Source organism: Carassius gibelio, chromosome B13 (assembly GCF_023724105.1).
Source record: "Carassius gibelio isolate Cgi1373 ecotype wild population from Czech Republic chromosome B13, carGib1.2-hapl.c, whole genome shotgun sequence".
Classification (NCBI taxonomy): domain Eukaryota; kingdom Metazoa; phylum Chordata; class Actinopteri; order Cypriniformes; family Cyprinidae; genus Carassius; species Carassius gibelio.
In genome coordinates this window covers 23,879,083-23,904,273 of record NC_068408.1, presented here as the reverse complement: position 1 = coordinate 23,904,273, position 25,191 = coordinate 23,879,083, and the positions used below count along the sequence as shown (strand labels likewise).

General features: G+C 37.2%; 1 protein-coding gene across 3 annotated transcripts in view; it reads right to left on the bottom strand.

The window, feature by feature from the left end:
- spred2b (sprouty related EVH1 domain containing 2b) overlaps positions 1-25,191 on the bottom strand; it is a 40,778-nt gene that overhangs the window by 13,373 nt on the left and 2,214 nt on the right. For 2 of the 3 annotated variants that reach the window (XM_052572830.1, XM_052572829.1), the window contains exons 2-4: positions 4,730-4,907; positions 4,332-4,500; positions 1,376-1,440 (exon numbers count right to left, since the gene is read on the bottom strand). In XM_052572830.1, coding sequence (XP_052428790.1) covers positions 1,376-1,440; positions 4,332-4,500; positions 4,730-4,907 — 412 coding nt within the window. Of the gene's footprint in view, positions 1-1,375; positions 1,441-4,331; positions 4,501-4,729; positions 4,908-17,838; positions 18,355-25,191 lie in introns of those variants that run through there. The other variant, XM_052572831.1, reaches the window with a different exon arrangement.

The following is a 25,191-nucleotide window of genomic DNA, read 5'->3' as shown; positions in this document are numbered from 1 at the left end:
GATTGCTTTAGAAATTCAATAAAAACATTCTCTAATTCAGTCTCTTGTTGTCAACAAATCGTGGCCTAGTTGTAGAAATTTTTTACCTAAATCTAGTTACATTTTAAATTAAACTAAATTAACGCGAGGGAACAAATAAAAATAATGTGGCCATGATTTAACTAAAACAAAGGTACAAATAAAAAAAGTAATAATAATAATAATAAAAACACGTAGAAACAAATTAATATATTTATTATATATTGTTTTCCTCTGTATGTCCTGTGCAGGGCTCCATAATATCTAAGTCAAAAGAAAGAAAATTTAGCTGAAAAAAGGAAGCGCATTCTGGGACATTTATTTTTTTTACATTTTGTAACTTAGTCATTGAATCTTATTCAAATATTCTCATTACCGTAATGTGAAAATAAATATATTAATTTGTTTCTATATTTTAAATGTGTTTTAAACTGGATTTTTTTATTTATTTAAAATGTTACTTAAATTATATTTATTTTTGAAGTATTTACCCATAATATTTGTATCTGTTGTATTCCCTTTAATATTTGTTCAATCAATCAATCGATCGATCAGTCAATCAATATATATATTATATAAAACTTTTGTATTAATTAAAGCTGCGGTAGGTAACTTTTGACGCTCTAGCGGTTAATAAACAGAACTGCTTGCGTCTTGCAGAATAACATCGTAGCCGGAACTACTTCTCTCTGTTTATGTCTATGAAGAATCACAAAGGTACTGGGTTACTCCGCCGCGGTACCCCCGAAGCAATCTAAAATAGTCCGAATATAAACACTTATTATAGGTGCACCCTAGTGATTCAGGACAAGCCAAAAACACGGTTTGGACAATGGATTCATGGTGTACTCACTTATTATATACATTTTTCTACATTTTGAACACAAACAAAGTTACGGACCGCAGCTCTGATTGGTTATTTTTTACCGGGAGCGCATGACTTTCTGCAAATGGCAATAGGACCACTGGGAGGAGCCAGAGGAGCTTGATTTTTTTCACAGATTATCGGTCTCATATTCTACTGTCAGGACATAATGACAGGTTTAATAAATATGTAAAAAATATTTATTTACAAAAGTTCCCTACAGCACCTTTAAATGAAAACCTAGACAGAATAATGGGAATTTCAAAAAAATGTCTGGACACATTATGATTTAAAACATTTGAGAGACAAAATCTAATGTAATAATAAAAAATTAAAAAATCTAAACATAATTAATTTTTTCTATTAATTTTCAGGTGCTCTAGGGATTTTTGTTTGGTTGTGTTTTATGGGATCCGTTCACTTGTATGTTGTAAAAGTATATTGATAAAATTATGATGCATTAAATAATGGTAATAAAACAAAGGGTCTTACTGTGAACACATCATCGTCCCCAAGTTCAGCCTCATTCTGGAGTGTTGAAGAGGAAGTTGTGGAGCCTAAAATAAAACACACAAAAAGGAGACATGAGCTGACAGACCTTTACATATCCTGTCAGTTAATGGTGGTATTTGAGGTTGGAGAAAGAAACGGACAAAGAGACAGTGAAAGATTGATTGATGGATGAAACACAACACTATCCAGATGTCCTAGAGTGGATCACTGGCTACACATTACTAACATACGTCCTCTCCACCCTTCACATAGGTGCTTATACTTCATTTACAGTCCTGCAGCACATTTAAGACTATGAAATACGTATTTGCACTTGCCATTCTAAAAAACAAAGTGCTTCCAAAATAGTAAACATAGCTTGGTAGTATGCTGTTGTAAACATGCCTGTTTGATTTAGATATAAAAAAAATTTGTTGTCTTTCTAGCTAATACAACAGTGCTCTTAGACTTTATACTGACACCTACTGGTGTGGATGCAGCATTAGTGTTGGGCGATATGGTAATTTTTCAAATCTTCATATCGTCAGCCCGTGAGATCGACGATACACGATATTATCGTGCATGGGTGGACCAAGAGAGAGACTCTTTGTTCTTGTCATAGAGTAACTATTTGGTGTTTTAAACCGCACAGGTGCGCGAGAGAGAGCCTATGGAATCACCAATAATCGAAAAAATATACTTTCAAACATAATGCTAAAATAATATTAAATATAAAAGTACTGTTTTTAAAATTGCTAGTACATATATAGTTGGACGCAACTGTCATATCATGCGTCCTGTGACAAATCTGCCGCATCTGTGCAGGCAAGTTATCAGTCTAAATGTTCTGCAAAATCAGTCGGTGAACTGTAAAACGGTGAACAGTGAAAATCAATAGTAGATTTAATTTAAATTCCAACAGTTTGACACTAATATAGCACATAAACTAACATGTTAAATATAAAGTATTCAAAACAGGCAAGTTCATATATTTGGAGTAAAGTTTAATTGAACTGCTGCATCAGTCATACAGCGTTCCAGACCGCGCGCCTCATGACGAGATCGATGCACCGAAATAGAAACAAGAATGAGATGCGTTCTAACATAACTGTGGCATTAAACTCAGTTAGTGAGGGCTCGTTTAAAATATTCCACATATATAGGCATATAAAGTGCAATGAAATACCTTATATCTGCAGACGATGTACGTCTGTTTGTGGATGGAGACTTCGTAACGGCCAAAACTATGTATTTTGCATGCATCACATTATAATGCGGTGTGTCCTTTAAGAGACTGTTCAATTAACTTATAACGCACACTCTGTGATGATGACGTAGAAGGACTACGTGAGAACCACTACTGTATGGATGATAAATTCGCTCTGCCGCCTTGTTATAATTTAATCTGAGTTAATCTCTCATGGTTGAGAAGAGCGCGCTGCCGTGTAGCAGCCATGAAATGTGTGGGACACCAACCCCACGTTTTCTATCTCTTTCATTTCATGGATTTAACGAGTTATCCGAGTCAAAGCAGACAACTTCTTTATGAACTACAGGCTCTAATCCTCTTTTGTGTGTGTGCGTGCATGCATAAGTGTGTGTGTGTGTGTGCGTGTGTGAGAAATGCGGTGCTGAAGTGAAATAGCTGGGCAGTTTGATAGCCGAATTATAATAGTCCGCCTAATAAAAATAATAATAGCTATTATTATTATTATTTAACACATAAATAGGAGAATGAGCCTAATATTGTCTTGTCTATCGACAGAGACATCTGCTGTCATCGATATCTCTATCATCGATACACGTTGTATCGTCTATCGGCACAACCCTATGCAGCACACAATTGTTGAACATACAAATCGTACTTATTATGATTAATTTATTCCACATACAAAAGTGTCTAATAACTAGAGCTGGGAACCACATTTTAGTGATTCCTTGTTTCGATTCCAATAAGGTATTAAAAAAACAAACATATTTCTGCTGTCTTTGTGCAAAACATTATGTTGTAGCTGATTACCATTAACAAAATTTAACAGCCTACAAAACAAAAACATTTCAGCAGAAATAAGCTAGACTAACAAATATAGATTTCAAACATTATTAAAGACAAGTAAACAGTCAGTAATAAAATAAAAACAAACAAATTAGCAATATCAAAATTAAATACAGGAACAGAAATCAAATGTAAAATACCACTGCATAGTTTTCTTTTTACAAATACAATATAGATAACCCCTTATTAAGTTTTCAAATCAAGATCTGTGAGATATTTATTTTTCTATTGTTCTTTAATTAACATTAATGACAGACAGTAGTGGTATTATTAGGCTGCTGTCACTTTAAGACCTAATGCACAAAGCCAATATACTGTTACGTGCGTTATTTCAACTTAAAACAAAACTCTCTGTTCACAAAGCTATTTTGACACAATTCTCTGTGCATTTGTCAGTTTAAGTAAAAAGTCGCAAAAGAAAATTGAAATCTGAGAGGCGACTTTTATTTGTGTACATGCTTTGGATGTGTGATTGAAGTACAGAAAACTAGATTATTTCTTCTTGCACTTGAATGGTTTAAAATCATAATAAAATGCACACACAAATAAATAAGCAGAATGTCCAAAATGTGGATATCTACAGTTCTTGGAATTTTGGAACCGGTTCTAAAGTAGAACCAGTTCTCGATACCCAAGCCAACAAATAATAAGGGCGAAATTAAGTGAATAGTTATTCAGCAGGTCATGTGATCTCAAGATAGCTGCCACCACGAGGGGGGACCCAACTTACATGACTAGAGTCTTCATCTTATTTGTGTGTGTAGAATTTTAAAGAATCTTGTTAAAAGTAAAATATGTTTTTTTTAGGAGTAAATCTTTTTTGCGGAGTGATATATACAAATCCCTATTGCACTTTTAAGCCTGTATACATGGGTTTTGTCTAAATATAAATGTTCTCACCCTCCGTTATGTCCTCCAAGGCTTTCCGCACACCTCTGTCAAAGGCACGGGCATCGGCGGGGCTCTGGAACGTCAGGCCGCATTTTTTGTTGTCGACCTTCCAATGGTGAAATGTGGGCGTGGCCTTGGTGTAGATCAGATCTTTCCTCACGAAACATTCCAAAATCACCTGCCAGCCAAAACAAGTGAGAGATATCAGGGACGAGCCCACAGCCTGCCGCTGCTCTGCTCTGCTAGAGGTCACTGCCCGAGGAAAGTCTTGCAAATCACATAACAAATGGGTTCATAACCAGATTTGTCTTGGAAAAGAACCCAGCATGCAAAACTCCCCAGGTTGCAAATCAGCTTGATTTCCTAAAAGCCCCAGGGGAGGAAGACTGTGAATATTTGTGCCACACCTGCTTGTCTTTGAGGCGCTCGCCATGGATGAGAAAGTCGCTGCGGCCAGGCAGCTCAGCAGGAATCACCTTACAGATGCCCACCCTGCTGAGGCCCCCACCTTCCTGTGCTAGCCATCCCCCACTCGAGTCATCTCGGGTCATGACCACCGCTTTGACGCGCACAATGTAACTGTCACTGAGAGAGAGAGAGAGAGAAAGAGAGAGTTTAACTTTGAAAGACACACGAGTGGGACATAATCCAAATTGGGGTCATATATCTAACATTTGCTATGTATCTGCAACAATTTTGTTGGTGATAAAACAATACACTGTAAAAATGGTGACCATTTTAATGCTATTTATTACCATAAAGTTTCTTAAAGACTAGTTTTAAGATTTACTCTCTTTTAAAGAGGTTGTTCACCCAAAATGAAAATGATGTGGAAACACTTCAGGAGTGTCGAAGTCGTCATCGGATTGGTTGAATTTCACAGGAATTCTGTGAGACGTTTATGTTGTGTTCTTTAACGTTCCGCCTGGAAACAAAGATACCGTGATGCCAAACCCCTTCACGAAAGAAGAAAGCCGCCGTGACAATACATACTGTGACAACGAGCGCTTATCAGGATCAACTTAACAGTGGATTTTCAAAAGTATTAAATATTTAAAGTTTGCGGCATAGAATCTTTAAAATATGTCAAAGAGTTATACACACAGGTCTGTTTTTGTGGCGACATTTCCACACCTCGAAATGTGACAATGAATGAAACGAACTGTGATTGGTTGTTTGACATGTCGGTCAAATGGCCTCATGGGCGGGACTTAGCCAGTGAAAGCTGCCATGAATTCCAGACCTTCAATCTACGCGACACTATGTGATCATTTACTCACCCTCAAGTTGTTGAATACAATGTTTGTAAGCATTGGCTGAAGCCAATGATTTCAATAGTATGGAGAAGTGGAATTGTGGATAAGTGTGGATACTGTGACTTATTGTGAAATATTTTTATTAAAAAAAAAAATGTTTATCTTTTTAAATAATTACAAAATGTAATTTATTCTTGTGAAGTCGATGCTGAATTTACAGCATCAATATGCTGAATTGATGCTCACGAAACGTTTATTATTATTATCAATGTTGAAAATATTTGTGATGCTCGATAATTTTGTGTAGCTACTTATTTCTCTTTGATAAACTGAATGTTCAAAAGAACAGCATTTGTTAAAAAAAAAATATTTTGCAACATTATGAATTGTTTTACAAATTTACAATTTAATTTAATGCTTTCTTGCTGAAAACAAAGTATTAATTTCTTAAAAGTACGCAAAAAACATTCTGACCCTAAACATTTGAATGGAAGTGTAATTTTATTCATTTACTGAAATGCATTTTATTTTAATGAATAAAATATCTTATTTTAGCCTCACTGTCCAGTTGTACTCTAAATCCAGCTGTATATTTTCCATTCTTCTGCGGCTCCACACAGTGATGTCAGACACACCAAAGGGGAAATCAAGCATCAACACCTCAGGCCAAACAAGACGGCTTGTCAGCAAGAAACTCACAAATTTCACAAGTGTTACACATGGCCAGGGGACAAGAAAGCAAAATTAAAATCACATTTTAAAAAGTCCTCCCTAGAGGCATCTGCACTCAGACTAGTCCAGAGCTTGAGCCAGGTTTACTTTCAAACTAACTCAACCGTTCTTCCTCTGTAATGCGATGAAAGCCAACAGTCAGCCTTATATGGTAACCTGAGCTGCCGTGTTCAATAATTAACCAGCGCTGGAGAGAGGACGGTCGAGGAGGTGAGGGCAAGTCTCAAGAGCAGAGAGCAACCAAATCAATAGCTTGGGCCAGAGGAAGGAAAGGGCCTCGTGGACGTGTGAACGCTCACACTCTACATTAAGCCCTCAAACTACGAACTCATAAATAACCAGTTAGAAAGAAAAGCCACTTTTAAATATCTTAAATATTTCCCTTAGCTCTCAGACATGTCTCCTCTAGGATTTCAGAAGCGATCTCCACAAGGTCTCAAACTGTGCTCAGACAGATAGAGCAGAAGAGGAGAAATGACTGGGAGAAACCGCAACACTCAATATAGTAAATCAGTTAAAAGAGCATGCACATTATTTGGAAGCAATCTTGTAAAGAAATTTAATCAGATAATGATTTGCCATGTTTTTAAAAAACAGACGTTTGAAGGGAATTTGGCTCAGATATTCCAAGTCTGCAAGACTTCAGTATAAAGTCAGTATAAAGCCCCGCCGATGCCTGCGAAATGCTTCCACATCCATTTTATTGTACCTCCACAGAAAAAGAGGATTTATCAGCTGTACTATTAGTATTAGGGATGTACCGGTTGACCGGCCATAAATCGGAACTGGACGGTTTTTGCTTAAAATACGCGATCGGTCGGTGTTTGTCTTTTCTTGGATTTTTTCTGGAAGTGCGCCCGCGTGCACCAGTGATGCGAGGGTTGATCCAAAATGAGCAGGTCCCTGCGGTCACCCGCGGTTATCCGTGGTTACGAGTCATCCAAAAATATTTGGGTCGCGGTCGGTCGGGTCGTTTGAAATAAAGATGCCAATTAAACCTTTGTAATTTATATAGTACTAGACAAAATGTTTAAATACATAGGCCTACACTTTATTGGCTGAATAACTGGCGTGAAGATGACGCATGAGCTCAGTCTGCAGGTAGAGATGGAGGCGGCAAGAGAAAAGATGAAGTCTTGGGAGCAACAGCGCTGTTTTTGGTAAAATATGATGGCGACTTGATTAAGTTTTGTTTTATAGAAAACTATTTTTAAAAGATTTTCGTTTTGTATAAATTGTATCTTAATTTTGATCAATGCTTTATCAATCAATTGCCTGTATTTAACAATAAGAAGCAAATATATAGCAGACAATTTAATGAGGCGCCGACACGATAACTTGCATTGCATGTGAACTGGAGGGCGCCGAAACTCAGTGTGTGCCTCACAGATTTGAGAAATATAGGCTATATATTACAGAATGATTGAAATGTCTACTTTTAAACAAAAATATGCAAACCAAAATAAATACTACTTTCTGGTTATGTAATCCATATGAAATTTGCATTTCTCTCTGGCGTTCACGGCGAGTCCGCATCGTCAACTTCATCTTTGCTACGATGAGCATTTACTCCTTTACAAAAAATGCGGGTCAGGAAGCGGGTCGGGTACAATATCTTCATTTTCTTTTTCTACTTCCCGAGTTGCGGGCGGGTTAGTTGAAAACGTCGGTCGGGTGCGGGATGTTTATACATTGACCCATGCATCACTGGCATGCACAGACTACATTGTAACCATTCACTATCATGTCGGTTGTGTGGAAGAATTTCGAAATCTGTGTGCAGGACACGGGCAGCCGTTCAGCACTGGAAGTGCAGAGCTACATGTCTGAGGCACAGACATGTGCCTTTTTTTTTGTAAAGAAGAACTTGCATACATGTTTGAAAAGCCAGAAGTAAACGTCAGTTCTTTATAGGATGATTCTTTTTATTTTACCTTAAAATTACATCGACTTAATTTGATTTAAAAATCACCTGCTGTAGAACACTGAAGTTTTTGGTCTATGGTAATTTACAATTTGCCGCAAACGCCATACACAGCGTTTCCTTTAGATTGGCAGGGTTTGAGCGCAGGAAAATGCATTCAGCAAACTGATTTTGTGTTGGGGCGATGTACCTTGTTGGGAAACCAAATAACATATTGCCGATCTGGAGCCATCTCCATTTATGTCCAAATACAAACGAGACGGCGATGAATGAAAGATGTTAACAAGAAATGTGGTGACGATTCCTATTTCAAAGACAGCGTGTGCAGATGAGGAGTTAATGCGCTTGTTTAGAACAATCCAAGCAGATTCTGTCTAATGAAAGAGAATACAACATGATCTACAAAACACAGAGCCATGGCATAGACAGCACCTGCCATGATGGTAATACCATCATCCATTTGCTATTAGTATACACAGTGATTGAGCCTATGTAGATGTGGCTCTTCCAGTGGAAAGAAACAGAGAAATGCTGTCTGTGAGATTAGAATTAATAGGGAGGAAGTCCTGTGGAGCAGCAGTGTCTAATGTACTTAGACTAAGAGAGCCAGGCCAGGGGACTGACTCTATGCCAGAGCCATTCAATATCAGCGACTAATTAAAATCAAATCAAATGTAACTCCTAATAAAACTAGGTGTTTTTCATAATTGAACAAGTGGAGGGCTGGTGACTCCTCTCTAAGCTGCAGCTGTCGGTGGGATTCACAGTTTCACACCACACGTCCTTCATGCCCCGTCGGGTGTCTGGGGTACTGGGGACAAAAGGTGTCAAACTATACCTGAACAGACACATGGAGATTTTGTCTGATCAAAGCACACAGTGTGCGGATATGATATAGATTTGTAATCTTTCAAGAACTTGTCATGGTCATATATCACCTCAAAACCACAATAAAAATGTATGTATAATGTAACATCATTATCTTAGTATTCTTTAAATACTATTATAGAACAATAATATTTTTAAATGAATCTTCTATTCTTATATTTTATTTTCAGTTTTCATTTAATTTCACATTTTTATTTTCATCTAAAGTTTAGTTTAGATTTTTCATCTAATCCATATTTTATTTAAAAAAAATTGTTTTGTTACAGTATTAACATTTATGTATCATATCAAATTAAGATTTTAATGAAAATTAAACATCTTTCCTTGTTGTAAAGCAAAGAAATATATATATATATATATATATATATATATATATATATGTTTTTATTGGAGTGTGTTTATAGTAGGGCTGTCAAAAATAGCGCGTTAACTACGTTAATTAGTTGTTTGTTGTTAATTACGTCAAATTTTTTAACGCATTTCACGCATGCGCAGTGTGACAAATTATTCAGGTCAGGAAAGTCTCGTCGATCTCTGAATTCTCAAGATAGTAAAAAACAGCGGCGGGCGCCGTGACGAAAACTTTGAAGAAGCTTAAGGTTTTACCCCAGTTACTCTCAAATACATTCATGCCAAGCTTTATAAACAGAGACAACTTTGGTAGTTGATACGCTGGAGCTTCTTCTTCCTGTTATAGCGTCCTGTGTTTCACACTGCGCAAGCGCAGAACACCTACGAAAATTACAGCTGTTGAAAAGCATATGCATTTTTACTTGGTTTTACTGGCACTTGAAGCCTTCAGAACGTGAAAATATCGATCCTAAAGTATTGTGGCAGAGCAAATGAACACCCCCCAAAAACAAGAGTGCCCAGAGTGCTGCTTATGTGATGGTGGCGCATGTTTTTGTTTCTGAGTTCATTCTTTCGAGTTTCTCTATGCATAATTTCAGAGATATGTGGCTATATTTAACCACTGGTTCACCTAAAACTCTTACACTATCTGTAGTTAAATGGCATGGTTTGATATAGTGCTCAGGTAAATTTGATCTAAGTAAATGTTAAACTTTTGAAATTCAGAAAAAAAGAACCACATATTGATGAATCAATACATGATTTTTTTTTATTTTAGACAACATACAATTTATATAATTCTGTTGGTGAAATGAGACCTAAAAAAATGCATGGCAAAAAAATACAAAATAAAGGTACTAGTAAATTCTATCTTTTACACAATATTTAATGACATTAAGCAATAAATAATTAAAACCAATAAATAATTAAAACCAGAAGAAAAAAATATAATAAACCAATAAATAATTAAAACCAGAAAACAAATGATTCTTGATCATTTACATAAAGGGAAACTACCATGTCCTTTATGCCAAAATGTCCAATATCAGTCAGTTACTCGACTGGTGCATATATATTGATTAAAAGCATTGCTAATATTACCTGATACGCTGTATCATGACAGATCTAAAAGAGGACGCATGAGAAAACCTGGATGTTAAACGCAGAATGGCGAGTGAAAATGTCACTAAAGTATGTGTGAGTGTTTATGTCTGAGTGTGTGTGAGAGAGTGAGTCATTCTATCCATCTGTGATGTGGAAATTTACAAAAAAACAGCCATTTTTTCCTTATTTTCCCTCGTACAGTTTAAAAGATCGCACCCCTTTACACTCTGGAGGGCATGATGGGGTGAGTGGGTGAGATATATATTAGAAAACTAAACGCAAATATGAATGATTGTCAGTCTGAACAATTAATGCAAAATTTCTAACATGCTCTTTTTATAGTCAGTGAAGGTATTGAGGAAATGTGTGATTAAAATTAGAGACGGCTGTTTCCTTCCTGCGTGATGTAATTGTTGCTTCCTGTTGTTTATCTCCTTTGTCCTTCTAGGGACAACAGACATTTAAAACAGGAGGCATTACATATTCTTTCTGATATTTGATGCAGACAGAGACATCAAAATCATGCTACAATATATTGAGAACAAATTCCTGTGCTGTTTGAGCGATGTATTTCCATGACCTTTCCAGTCGTTCATGATCACTGTAAGGATTTTTAAAAATCTTTCTATTGAGAATGAGGAGATTATCGTCATAGCACAGAGCCCCTCCCCTCGATATCACAGTGTCCGCCATGTTGGCAGGACACCGGCGGCGAAACAGGATTGTTTACATGTGTTGTTAACTCAGTAGTAGAGGAGGTTTTTACCATGCCTGGAAGTTACTGCTGCGTTAAAAACTGCTCCAGTACCTCTCACGATACATATGGAAAACATAGGAACAGTGGAATACAGTTTTTTTTTAGGTTACACCAAGCGCAAAACAGTGGTATTTGGAGAAGCTCTCAGGCATCCAAAATATCGTCCCATACGAGCTCCCTGCAGTGGAATGGCACAGAGACGTGGACAATACTTCCACGCACATATTGGGACATTGTGAATTATCTTGTTTTTGGTGTAAGTTACAACACAATGCAGGAGTTTAAAAGCCACAAGTCTTTGGAAAGTTACGAGGCTTTCTGCTGTAGCTGGGTCCATTTACAGCAGGTGATGAAAACAGTGTTGTACTGGCCAAAGTAAGTTTATTCACATGCGTTTTAGCGTTTTGTAATTACATTGCATTTAGCACACTTCTTGACCAAAATGACAAAGTAACTGCGACTGAAGACTAGATTGTAACGAGATGTTCAATGTATATGAACGTTTCCAACATGTTTTGATGTAGGCTAAAGCTGTGTATGTTTAGTTATAATTTGATTTTAACCCAATGACACATACTGTAACAGGTTTTTGTGTGGGGGGCTGCAAAGTGGACAAACCAGTTCTGGGTTAGCTAGGGTAGTTAAATGTGTGATTGCGAGATGTAAATGTCCGGGTTAGATTAAAGCCATTAACAGCGTGAACGCAAGGTGACTTACAATGTAAACAATATTATTCCCAATGTCCATATGTGAGCACTGAGGTAAATGGTTCAGGTCTCTGTGCCGCTGCAGGGAGCTGCTGAGAGCTTCTCCAAACACCGCTGTTTTGCGCTTGGTGTAAGCTTGTTCCTGTAAGGTTCCCGCACCTATAAGCTTCCTGAATTTCTGAAATGTACTATTTCTAAATAGTTTCTAAATATGCTATTGCTACACTTCATGGCAAAAATTGCTCTGGTCTGCTAGACTTGGTTGAACAAAAATAAACAATATTTTGTTGCTTTAGCTTATTTATTCAGTCATTATTCAATGGTATACTATAAATCCATGTGAAAAAAAATTACTTCTCACTGTTTTCAGGTCAAATATTTATATGCGATTAATTTCGATTAAGCCTCTAATTAATTAGATAAATTTTTTTAATCGAGTCCCGGCCCTAATATACATACATTATGTTGTATTGAGTCTGGTTTATAAATTTCTCACTTCCATTTTAAGGTGAAGTGGGTAATTTCTGTGGCACCTGCTCAGATGCTGTTTAAAGTGCCTGACTGGACTGACTGTAACACAAGTGAGTTTAGGGGAAAGTCTAACTGTTTATTGAAGCAATGGAGAATGTGTCATTGTTTGAACCACAGGTAATCTTCTAAAATCTCCTTGTGAGGTTAAATAAAATCAGTTAAATATTAAAGGTTCAGTGAAGTGTTGGTTCATTCCAAAATGAAAACTGCTCACCCTCATGTTGTTCCAAACCTGTATAAATCTTTCTTTAGAGGAACGCTGAACGCTCATCTCCATACAGTGAAAGCACACAGTGACCAGTGGCTGTCAAGCACCACGAAAGTATCCTAAAAGTGGTCCATCTGTGCTATAATCCAATTTTTAAGGAGTCGTATAATAGTTTCATTTCAGAAACAGACTGAAATCCAAAGAGTCACTTAAAATGTAACATTCTGTCATCTTTTACTCAGCCTCATGTCATTCCAAACATTTTTGAAACACACAACTGTCCCTTCAACTGCAAGTCTATGCAATCAAACTTTTGATGCTTCATAAAGTTCATAAAAAAACATTGTTATCCACATGAATCAAGCAGTTAATCTAGTCTGAAGAGACAAGTTCTCTTTGTATGATAAACACATGTACGACCCTGGAGCACAAAACCAGTCTTAAGTCGCTGGGGTGTATTTGTAGCAAAAGCCAAAAATATATTGTATGGGTCAAAACTATTGGTTTTTCTTTAATGCCAAAAATCATTAGGATATTAAGTTAAGATCATGTTCCATTTTGTAAATATATTTTCTTTTTTGATTAGTAATATGCATTGCTAAGAACTTCATTTGGACAATTTTAAATGCGATTTTATCATTAATTAGATTTTTTTTTCAGATTCCAGATTTACAAATACTTTTAACACTTCGCCAAAAATCATCCTATCCTAACAAAACCATACATCAATGGAAAGCTAATTTATTCATTTTTCAGATGGTGTATAAATCTTAATTTTTTAAATCTTTTTTATTTGTCAAAAACATTGAATAATAGAAAAAAACACCTCTCAAGTTTAAATGTTCAGTTAAAATGACTAATAAGCATTCAAACATGGTTATCAAATTTACTTCTAATTACTTAAGTTATATTAAATAATACTTGATTATTATAAAGCTTGACTGACTGATGTTAAAAGCGTATTTAAAAAAAGGCACCATTTTACAAATATTATATATAACAGTTGAATGGAGATGCTTGTGCTCCGGTTGATGGAGTGTCACCTGTGTTGGCTCTTGGCTTACGCTGGCCTGAGGCCCACTGTGGCACAGATGGGAGAGAAGCCACTGAGACACCTTCCAGCCGGGGATGGCAACGAGCAGAGCGAGTCGTGGCTTTCACTGCCTTCGTACATTCTGTTGTGTGTGTGTGTTTATATGTGTGTATGCACACGATTCACATGTGTCTGTCACATGCCTGTAGTTCTATGACTATTTTTTCCCCTTAGAAAGCCAGATGGTAGATGTCCCAGCATGATAAATATTCCCGGTTATTTACTTGGAAAAGATGACCAGCTAACTAACGATCATATCAGTGTTAAAAGCAACTGCTTAACATGAATGGAGTAAAATTTGTGGAGTAAAAAAAGTGTTTTTAAGTAAAACACAATACTGTCAATTACATTCAGAACATTGGAAACCCTGACTATTAGAAAACATCTCTCTGTTGCTTCAGAGGCCATAACATACTAAGTCCAACTCTCAATAACCGTGGCCAAAACAATAAAGAGTTCAACATAAACTGTTGCACCAACAAAATAATATGATACAACATAAAGTGTAAAGTCCACGCTAGCTGCTATATGTTTTGCGTTGAGGTGATACTTGAGGCTCGATGTGCTGCAGGCTGCAGTGATATGCGGAGCGAACGCTAGTTGGTGCTTCAGTATAATCGGTCCGCCGAAACAAATCCAGTGAGAAACGTTCCGCGGTGCAAAAATAAGTTATTAAAAATGCGGGAATTTTTTTTTCTGTAATTAATTAATCTTAGTTAACGCGTTATTTTTTGTGTAATTAATTAATCTCAATTAACGCGTTAAAGTCCCGGCCCTAATGTATATATTTCCAAATTAACCATATTAAATGTCATAGAAAACCACTGGGGTTCTTTATTAGGTGTCCTCTAAAAGCCAGCAAAAAAAAAAAAAAAACTAGAAACCGACTCAAAGATAAAGGCCTACAAGTTCCAGTTTACAGAATTAAGAATGGCAAAACGTTCAGCAGAATCACTGAATGGGTATTTTGGTGTACCTGTAGATTGGCCCAAGTCAGGAGAGCGTGACGGATAAACGGATATCTCACCATGATTTTAGTCTATTTGATTACCATCAGGGGGCATCAGCATCACAATGCAGCACAATGGTTTCCTCACAATGTGGAATTGTCCATGTTCTCAAGGCTTTAAATCATATTTCGCCACCTCTTCCCAGAGTCTCAATGAGATCAACAATGGACAACTCAGAGAATCTTCTCCTGTGCGGCCAAATATAGGATCATCATTTGGGGCGGCAGTGGATCAGTGGTTCATGTAGGTTGTCTACAAACAGGAAGGTTGGTGGTTCAATCCCTGGCTCCACCTGGCAAAGTGTTGAGGTGTCTTTGAGCAAGACACCTAACCCCAGCTGCTCCTGACGAGCTGGATGGCGCCTTACATGGCTGACACCACCGCAGTCGGTGTATGAATGAGTGTGTGAATGGGTGAATGTGAGGCAACTTGTAAAGCGGTTTGGATGGCCATGGGGTCTGTGGAAAGTGCTATATAAATGCAGTCCATTTACCATCATACATTCATGAGATGCTGGAAACATTACTCCCAAATCAATTCAATCAAAACAGCAAATATTTGGCTAATTACTATGATTTATTCCAAACACACAATTGAACATGATGGAGGGTACTAGCCCTCCATTAAGCGTGTACCACTGAGAATGCTAAGAACACTGCTTCCTTCCCTTCGTATAACAATTAACCTATATGAAGTAGTTAAAACAGGTCAAACAAATGAAAGAAATAACTATGCTACAATTACACCATTTGTGTGTTTGATTCTGGATGATATATTATTTTCCAACTCTAAAACAACTCTGTATGGTGAATCACTTGGTGGAAGAATAGGTTATTTCCATTAATATTATTATTATTGGTTTAATTAAATACTAAATTAAATATTTTTTTTTATTAAGAAATTATGTATTCTATTAAACACTATTAAAATATTAATAAAACTATTAATTGAATGTTAGTATACCTTATCATATTGTTTCCATAAAAGCAATAACTCAATTAAAGGGATAGTTACCCAAAAATTAAAAGTTGCTGTTAATTTACTCACTCTCAGGACAACCGATTTGATTTTTTCTTTAGTAGAACAGTAAAGAAGATTTTTAGGTAAAATCATGGTCCTTTGTGATTCATGAAATGCATTGCACATCATTATTGGATGCTATAATCATAAAATTGCATATTCATTAAATGATTGCATGATCAGCATACTATGGAATTAGTTAACACACAGTCTTTCTCAAACAGTGGTAAAGACACCTGAGAAACAGGAGTTTTTAATTTTTTTATGTCATGATTTTGAACAGATGTAAACAGTAGCAAGAGACTTAAAAGTATACACGTGATACCAGCTAAATTTAATTATTTAACTAAAATCACAGAAACATAGTACTTTAGGTGATGTAGAAAAAACTGAAAAGTTTTTCCCTCGCTTTTTTGAAAGGTTTGACGTATCCACAACAATGTTTTCAAAATTACATACACATATCCGCGAAAATGGCCAAAAACACTGTATTATGTATGCCAGGCGTTTACATGGAAGCGATAACGATAACGATAACCCCAACACACTGTAGTCATGTAATCGAACAGGCAAACCACATAAAACGTTTACAGTGTTTGGCTGAAAACGTTGTTGTGTAAATGGCTCCTTAGTCTGCTATTCCCAACTCTGTAAAGTAACATGAGGGAGGAAACTAGTTGACGTCAGATAGTTAATTACCCATGATTTATATATATAGTTTATGTACAACCTGGAAATATTTATTTAGCAATCGGCACTCAAACGTCATCTGTACAAAACATTGTGTAAAGAACACGGTTAATCTACGTTACATGAAAAATTCCCATACGGCAAAAAGCTCCTCCGGCCATCCTACACACAGGTGACTCTCACTGTTGAATTTTAAAATAATTATTAATACTTCTGGCCACTGGAAAACTTAGGATAAAATATTACAGGTACAAATAAGTGCCATGCAATGTACAATGTTGCAAAAATGCTACAAAATTATTATGAAGAAAACCAACAACAACTCAGTCCACATGACTCACAAGTTGATCATGCTTATATGCACATCATAAACAATGACCAAGTTTAAGGTGTCTGAGATTCAGCATTTCATTTACATAAGCCTCTTTCATGTAGAAATTCTCGGAAATACACAGATAATGTGTCCCTGGATTTGTCCCGGGATTGTTTGATAGTGGTTCATTCACACTGCCAGTGATTTTCCGGAATCTGGAAACCTGTCTTTACGGGATGTAAAGACACGTTTCCAGATTCCGGAAAATCACTGACATTACGATGTGATGTGTAATGTGACGCGTTCTGTTTCACTTAAGCTGGCGAACGAACTCAGCTTCAGCAAGGATAGTAAGGAGATACCTGATCTCTGCTTCATTACAGTTCGCACATATTTTTTTGTCGCAAACGTTGATCTGCCTTCAAAACACCCGGTAAAAGAGTTGCACGATAACGTGCATCATCACTAAGACAAACCCTTTACGGCATTGATTCTGCCATTTGTTCACACAGAGCTTGATCTAGGACTGAACTTGGCAACGTCACTAGGTCCCCAACCCGGGATCGATACAGGAATCAATCCAGGGTCGTGTTTCTGGGACCAACATGCAGTAGGAAAGGGGCTATAGAGTGAGAGCTTAGTAAAGCTGCTTATTCTGTTCCTATCAGCCAATCAACACTGACTTATTTCATACTAAATCTTTACACAGATTTGCACAGAGTTGCTGAAAACTGACTACATCAGACTACTACAACTGAAACTGAACCGTCGCAACATGGACCACACTACTGCCACCTTCGCCGTTCAAAACAGCACCTTGTGTTCTTTACGAACCTGCAAGGAAAGAAACAGTAGCACTGACAGACAAACGCAGAGCAAAAGGCCACATGAAAACAGAACAATCTGGAAAAACCTGCCTGGACCGGGCTTACCGACTGCTCTCGGTCATCTCTGCGTATCTAGCAGCAGCGCTCACAGCATCGGTGGGGCGAGCATCTCCCGGGCGTGCTCAGGAGGACGGAGACCGAGCATGTCTGTGTCCAGAAAGCAGGGAGAAAGCCTCCTCTTCACACACTGTATGATTCAGTCTCCTTGACAAACACTCGGAGTGCTGGAGTATGAGTCATCCGCAAGCAGCCATTTCTGCCTTGAGCTGGCGGCCTACAGCACAGCTTTCCCTCTCTCTCTCTCTCTTTCTCTCACGGTCTAACGTGCAGAGCATATAATCTCCAATCGCCTACACCTCTAGCTAAAGCTACGACCAACAACACCCACACAAGCACAGGGTGTGGGCTCAACCGAACATGAACCAGTGCAGTTACTGTGCCCCTCTACATCAAACAACACACCTACACGCACGCCGAGAGCCGACTATACGCTGTGTAAACACCTACATCTTAACCGTCAATCATCGATGCGAACAGGAGAGCTGGTCCTGAACGCTGTTTGAGCGCATAGCATTGTTCAATCTACTGTAGGAGATGAACCAAAGAGAGCCGTCGATAAAGAAAGATGCTTTTGGAAGTTAGATTGTGCAGTTGTGGCATTTACTAACAAGCTGAACCTTGACCCAATGGTTTCTACATTGGAGGCCATTCAAAAGCAGACATGTTTTACGATTGAATATTTCATTATAAGCAATATATACACTGAAGAGTCATGTACTTCCAGGGAATCGTGCAGAAGTTGAATCCTATGAATGCTATTTAGATGGATGGTATACAGGTTCACAGTCATCATTTACTCACCAAAACATTCTTCAAAATACGTTTGCGTTCCGCAGAAGAAAGAAACTCAAACAGGTTTGGAATGACATGAGTGTGAGTAAATGATGACAGAATTGGATTTTTGGCTGAATGATTGCTTTAGGCATAATGTTATTTCAGTTCCTACATTACTGTTTTTATTTGTATTTTTTTTTTTTTTAATAAGTCTTTCCAAGGCTGCATTTTTATTTATTTTTTATTTTTTATAAAAAGTTATTTTGTGAAATATTTATACAATTTTAAAAAGTTGTTACCTATTTCAATATATTTTAAAATGCCATTTATTCCTGTGATGCAAAGCTGAATTTTCAGCATCATTACTCCAGTCTACAGTGTCACATGATCCTTCAAGTTTATTTTATTACGTATACTTCAGAAACATCCAAGTATATTTTGTACTATGTACTAGTATACTTATTATTGTAAAAAAAAAAAAATACAAATTTAAATAAAATTACAAATCAAAAACAATATTTTCATCTGACATGTAAACAAGTAATTTAATGAAAACATGATAACAGATGCATATGGAATCTCACATATGAAATGAAGAACGCTGCGCTCCAACCGGTTTTGCCAGGTACTGTATATTGTCCTCTGGTGTTATTTATCAATATTTCACATACTTTAGATGCTGGAACAGTTAAAATTGCATTTCTGCAATTTCTGCTACATGCAGTCAGAATCATATACTGGTTTAAAAAAAAATCCAATAATTGATTTTATTTCAGATATATGATTTCACATCTTATCTTGTTGCTGCATTTCTTGCATTTACAGCACTTTTATTCCATGGGATTTAAATTTTTTATTTATTTATTTTGCTATTTGCCAACATTTCACCAGTACATGAATGTTTTTGATTGTATCTATACTGTATCTATGGTTATTTTATTTTAAAGCATCACTAAATGTGAATCAGTCTCAAATTGTAACAGTTGTATAGTAGAAGCTTTTCTGCTGTCTGGGCCACATAGGGTTTTTTTTTTTTGTAAAACCATTTGCCATGACTGTTACATTATTATTTTATTTTCCTGATGCTGAGTTATTATTCCAAATATAATTCATATATATGTATAATCTATAGGTAAAAAACCTAAGCGATACATGAAAGCAAACTGGTTCATTGCTCTACAAGTCAGTCAGACTGTCTCTCCTTGTCTAAATGGCCAGTTCTTGAACAAAATCAGTTGCGATGCAGACTGGACTTTCTGTCATAATCAAAAACTTGGCTATACTGTAAAACAGTCTTGAATAACGAAATAATATAAAGTGACAAAACAGACTTTGTCATTGCATCCAGATGCATCCAGGACAACACTTAAGAACTGTCTATTGCATTATACTTCTATGATGCAATTTGGTGCCTGCATTTTTTTCTTTGCAACTCTTTCAATGTAAAGAGGAAAAAAAACAGCCATCAAATTGCATTATAGCTGTACAAGAGCAGAATGGACAGGAATACAGGCCGCCCTTGCTATCCAGTCCAGTGGTGCAGTGGACGTTCAGTAGACGTGTGAACACATGACATTATCACATGAGTGTTGCAACACTCAGAGCAGTCAGAAGAGCGCTCTTTCTCTCTCTCTCGCTCTCTCTCTCAAACACGTGGATTCTGGGGGATGGGACACAATCATGTAGCCACTCTATCAGCAAGAGTGTTGCTCTGCTTTTGAATATATTCCAGCTCTAACTAAAGCCCCTTTCACACTGCCATTCCGACAAATACACGGGTAAAGTGTTCCGGCAATTATTCCCGGGTCGCTAGATTTTGCACTTTCACACTGCCAGTGATGACCCGGGATATGTGCGTGCTTTCACACACAACCCGTAAAGATCCCGTAATGACACGTGACATCAGGGCGTGACGTGTAATGTACGAGTCGAAAACGTTAGGCACGTTATACTTTCACTGAAGCAAGCAAATGATCTTGGCGTCAGAGTGGAAAGTGAGGAACTAACTGATCTCTGCTTCATTACAGTTTGCACATATATTTTAGTCGTAACAGCCGGTAAAAGAGTAGCGCGAAACGCAGGTCATCACTTCGACACGGCATTAGATCTGGCTTTTGTTCACACAGTGCTCGTCCCGGGTTGAACCCGGCAATGTTTCTAGGTCCCCGACCCGGGTTCAATGCCGGAATCAATCCCGGGACGTGGTTGCTTTCACACAGAAGGCGACCCGGCAATGTTCCGGCAATATGCCGGGTCCGACGTGCAGTGTGAAAGGGGCTTCATAGGAAAATATGATTTCAGGAAAGAACGAAAAGCATTTACCTGAAATTATGTTTGGTTATTCAAGCAATAAGCCAATACGGGCGGTGCATTAAAGTGATTTTACCAGGTATATAAGTCCTACCTTATGTGGCTTAATGCATTTATAAAAGACACCGAAGTTCAATAAATGGTTTAAGAGAGACCTTACGTGCTTGCTCATTACCGGTTACTGCTCTTATTTAGAAGTTTGCACATCTCTTGACAGCATAGAGAGGTCATATGAAGATGAGCCTGGTTTGACATTACTGAGTACCAACAGAACTGGTATGAATAACGTGAACGAGATTTGAAAACTTTACATTTAAGTTTGTTCTTCAGACAAAGAGCTCAGTGTCATTTTGTTCAAACACTGTATGCTTTCTCTGTGCATATTCTGTATACTCTGGGCAGTTTCTAAACCATGTGTATTAGTCACAGACACAGGCACCCCAAGGCACACATATAAAAAAAAAAAAACAAGAAAGAAATGAAAAGCAATTCTATAAATGTGGGGCAGAGTGGTTTCCGCCTCTTTTGGCAGGTGCGGGTTAAACAGTTGCACCAAACCTGATAAGGGCAGACTGTTACTTCCTCAGATAAGGTCTGTGTAACCCTGCCTGGCTCTACTTACAGCCATCTACAAAAGAGAGGGAAGAGGAAACAAGACTCTCTTTTTTACAGCATGTCTATTTTGTACACCTGAGGCGATACAATGAAGGAATTTGAATCTTGAAAAGACTAGTACATGAGGGAGTTTTGTGGAATCCTGTGAAATCACGTGCTTAAATTATTATTATTGCTCATGCAAATATCAAATAAGCTCAAGATGCTTCTCTCACCCTCAGATTCATGACTACTCCCGTGTCCTGAACAGTTTTTAAAGCATGCATCAAAAGCAGAACTATTGCCAACTTAACATAATGTCTAATAAAACAAAAAGCTCCTGGAACGAGATGCTAAAGTAATGGCTGCTGAAAATTTAGACCTCATTTTTATTAGCAGTGTCAAGTGGTATAACCAGCAAGAATTTGGCATTCATTTCTGAATCTAATGGTTATACCATCTGACAACCTTATTTAAAAAATATATATATTTATATCCGCAAACTGAAAGATTGCTATAGAGGTTATATGGTGGTTTTTAGTGTGAAACACTTGCAATGTTTAGATTCTGACACAAAAACACATCGGTTACAAGCAGAATACAGTGCTATTCAGCCACAGATCTGAGTGTCATATCAACTCCATCCTGAACCTGAGACTGGGGAAAACCAAGCCTGAAGGCCAGAAAGGACACAAAGAGCACTAAATAATGGTGGCAAGTAATACCAAAGCTATTGTTCGTGTCCAGGCGTCCCATTGCATTTGATATTCAATTCGACTTGAATCCTGATTTAGAGATAATAATCTCTGGGACTGACGGCTGGACTTGGACTGGACTGGGAACTGCCATCTTGGGAACGCGTTGGCAAAAGTCAGCTTATTTCTGAATGGCTGGTCACTGGGCCGTGGAAACGCACTGAATAAAAGGAGCTGTGCAGTTGACTGGGCTTCCAGTGGACACTTGCACATTTCCATATGAGAGCAGGGAAATTCTCAAGACCGCATTTGGCTCTGCAATGCTTCTCGGGTGGAGGGGAGGACTGATTGAATGAAAAAGAACAACAGGTTCAATAAAGCGCAGATAATGGCTTCCTGTCTGGGCCGCGACAGAAGAGCTATCTGTGTTCCCTTCTCAGCAGGACCACGGAGGGGTGAGAAGTTGACAACGCTTTCATTCTCTCGAGGACCGGGAGCTGTGTTTGGACAGCAGCAGAGTGGCCTTCACAAATAAACCATCGCATTTCACTAGGTTTGACCAAAAAAAACATTCAAGGAAACAATCGAATAAAAAAAATGAACAGCCTGGAAGACTGGAGAACTTGGCCCTTGTGTCTTTTCCACAGGATGTGAAACACATTCATAAGAAGCGCTGGACTTCTGATAACGGCGAATGAGAAAAGCACTTCTTGAACTCTGAAATCTGTCAGACAGCTGCAAAGCTTACTTCACGACATTTCTGTGAAATTTCCGATGAGCTGATGCACTTTACTAGTTCTGCATGGTATTGTAGAAAAATTAGTATGCAATAACTTGTTAAATAAAGTCTTAAGTGTGTAAAATAAAGTTAAACGATATTTAAAAGCTACTTAAAAATTATAGAATCAACATGCATGCTTCAAATTCTTTCGCTGTTAAATCATTGACAGCAGCGCCTTCGCTATTTCTTTTTATTCATTTCTTTTTATGAAAGTGTCACAACTTTTTTTTTTTTTTGCACAAAAACACACACACCAAGTAACAATAATATATTCTCTGCTAAACATATATTCTTTGACTTTCTGAAGAACTTAAATCATTCAGTTAGCGTTGTTATTTACAATATTAAATCGATAACACACTGAAACGAAAGCAAATAAAGCCCAATCTCAAATTGTTCTTTGATTTCGTTTTTGCATGTGAAAAAAAGTGTGAAACGTTTCAGCTCGTAGCTTTTTTCACTGCTTTTCTTTTTAAGCATATTTGCAATATTCCACTCATTTCAAAATACTGAGAACCATGATTAGCGCCTCTATGTGTCATTATGAACTGTTGCTTAATCACATATTTAGAGTCTTAAGGAGAAGAAGAAAAAAAACTTACTCAACGCTGTCATGTGAAGCACATCCTTGCCAGCTTCAATATTAATGCATCAGTTACATAATCTTTAAATGACTCTTTGAACTTCTAAGGAGGAAGGACTAAAACTTGTGTCCTAAATGCATGTGTAGTGCAGGATGTGAGAAAAAAAAAAAAAGATCAACAAATAAATATATCTGTGTCCTTAAATATCTAATTTCAACCATGATTGCCATTGAAATGAATATTTTTGTGGCCTTCAAACAAAGCATGACTCATGAAGCAAAACTCGCTCCAAACACATAAACATCCCATTTAACAATAAAGCAGTACTTTATAACACTTCTGGTTGTAGTAGCTTAACAGTCAATCCCCGGTTCATAACACTTCAAAACACACGATCAGAAAATAAGCAGATTTAAGTAAAGCTCTTTATTTCCAGACAAAAGCCAGGGAAAGCAATACAGTACAACATCCTCTTAAAGGGAATTATATGACTAACATTATACCAATATTAAATCAAATTAATAGAAAGCGAGACATAAGGCTGTAAAACTGCTGAGTTTGCCCCTTGTAACATGAGCACTCATCATTTCAAGGCATTAAGGTTAATTATTGCTGTAGATCAAGCAAGCATGTCAACAATTATGTCATATGACTTTTACTTTCTACAATTATTTTCTTATTACACTGTGTAATAGAAAGCGTATAAACAGATTCTAATAGACCAAGAAAACCAAGAATGTGAATTGAAGAGTAAATTTAGGGATAATCATCCACAGACAGAAAGTAATACTTTTGTTTACGGCACACACAGTCTGTGCCGAGGCTGTTCCTATGAGTCACAGAGAAAACGAGGATCTGAAATCGACTTTTCCTGCTCAGGGCAGCGGATTGGGACCGGTTGGGGTGACCTTCCTGAAAGTCATTCTGCACTGTTGTCTTCTACACTATTTACTGGCAGAGTCAAATGTTAGTTTGGGAACATTATTACAGAGATCAATACCATTGGTATGACTGTGTTTGAGTGCTGCATCACATTCATCCTATTGGCCTTAATCATATACTAGTCCCTAAATAACACGACAGGAGAACGTATATAAACATGAATCACGGAAGCTAGTTACTTTTAATGCAAAATAGAACTGAATTACGAAAGTGTGAGAAGTTTAGGAATATTTCACTCATTTTATGTTTTGATGACAGAGGCCATAACAATTTTATTGTAGGGTCCTATTTATATTACATTTTAAATTAAAATAATTTAAAATGTATGCATTTAGCAGATGCTTTTATCCAAAGCGACTTACATTGCATTCAGGCTAACAATTTTCTCCTAACATGTTCTTGTTAACCTTGCGTTTGCTAATGCAATGCTCTACCACTTGAGCTACAGGAACACTTAAAGACATATTAAATGTCTTTAACTACTATTCACTGAAGTAAATAATAAAAACATAATCTATTATAATAATAATAATAGTTGTTATCATTGTTGTTTGGTACAGTGTTGACATACTGTATAAAAAAACAGTTTTGCTGATATCTAGGTGGGATATGGTTATGTTAGGGATAGGGTTAGGGTCAACAGTGTAAATAATGATTT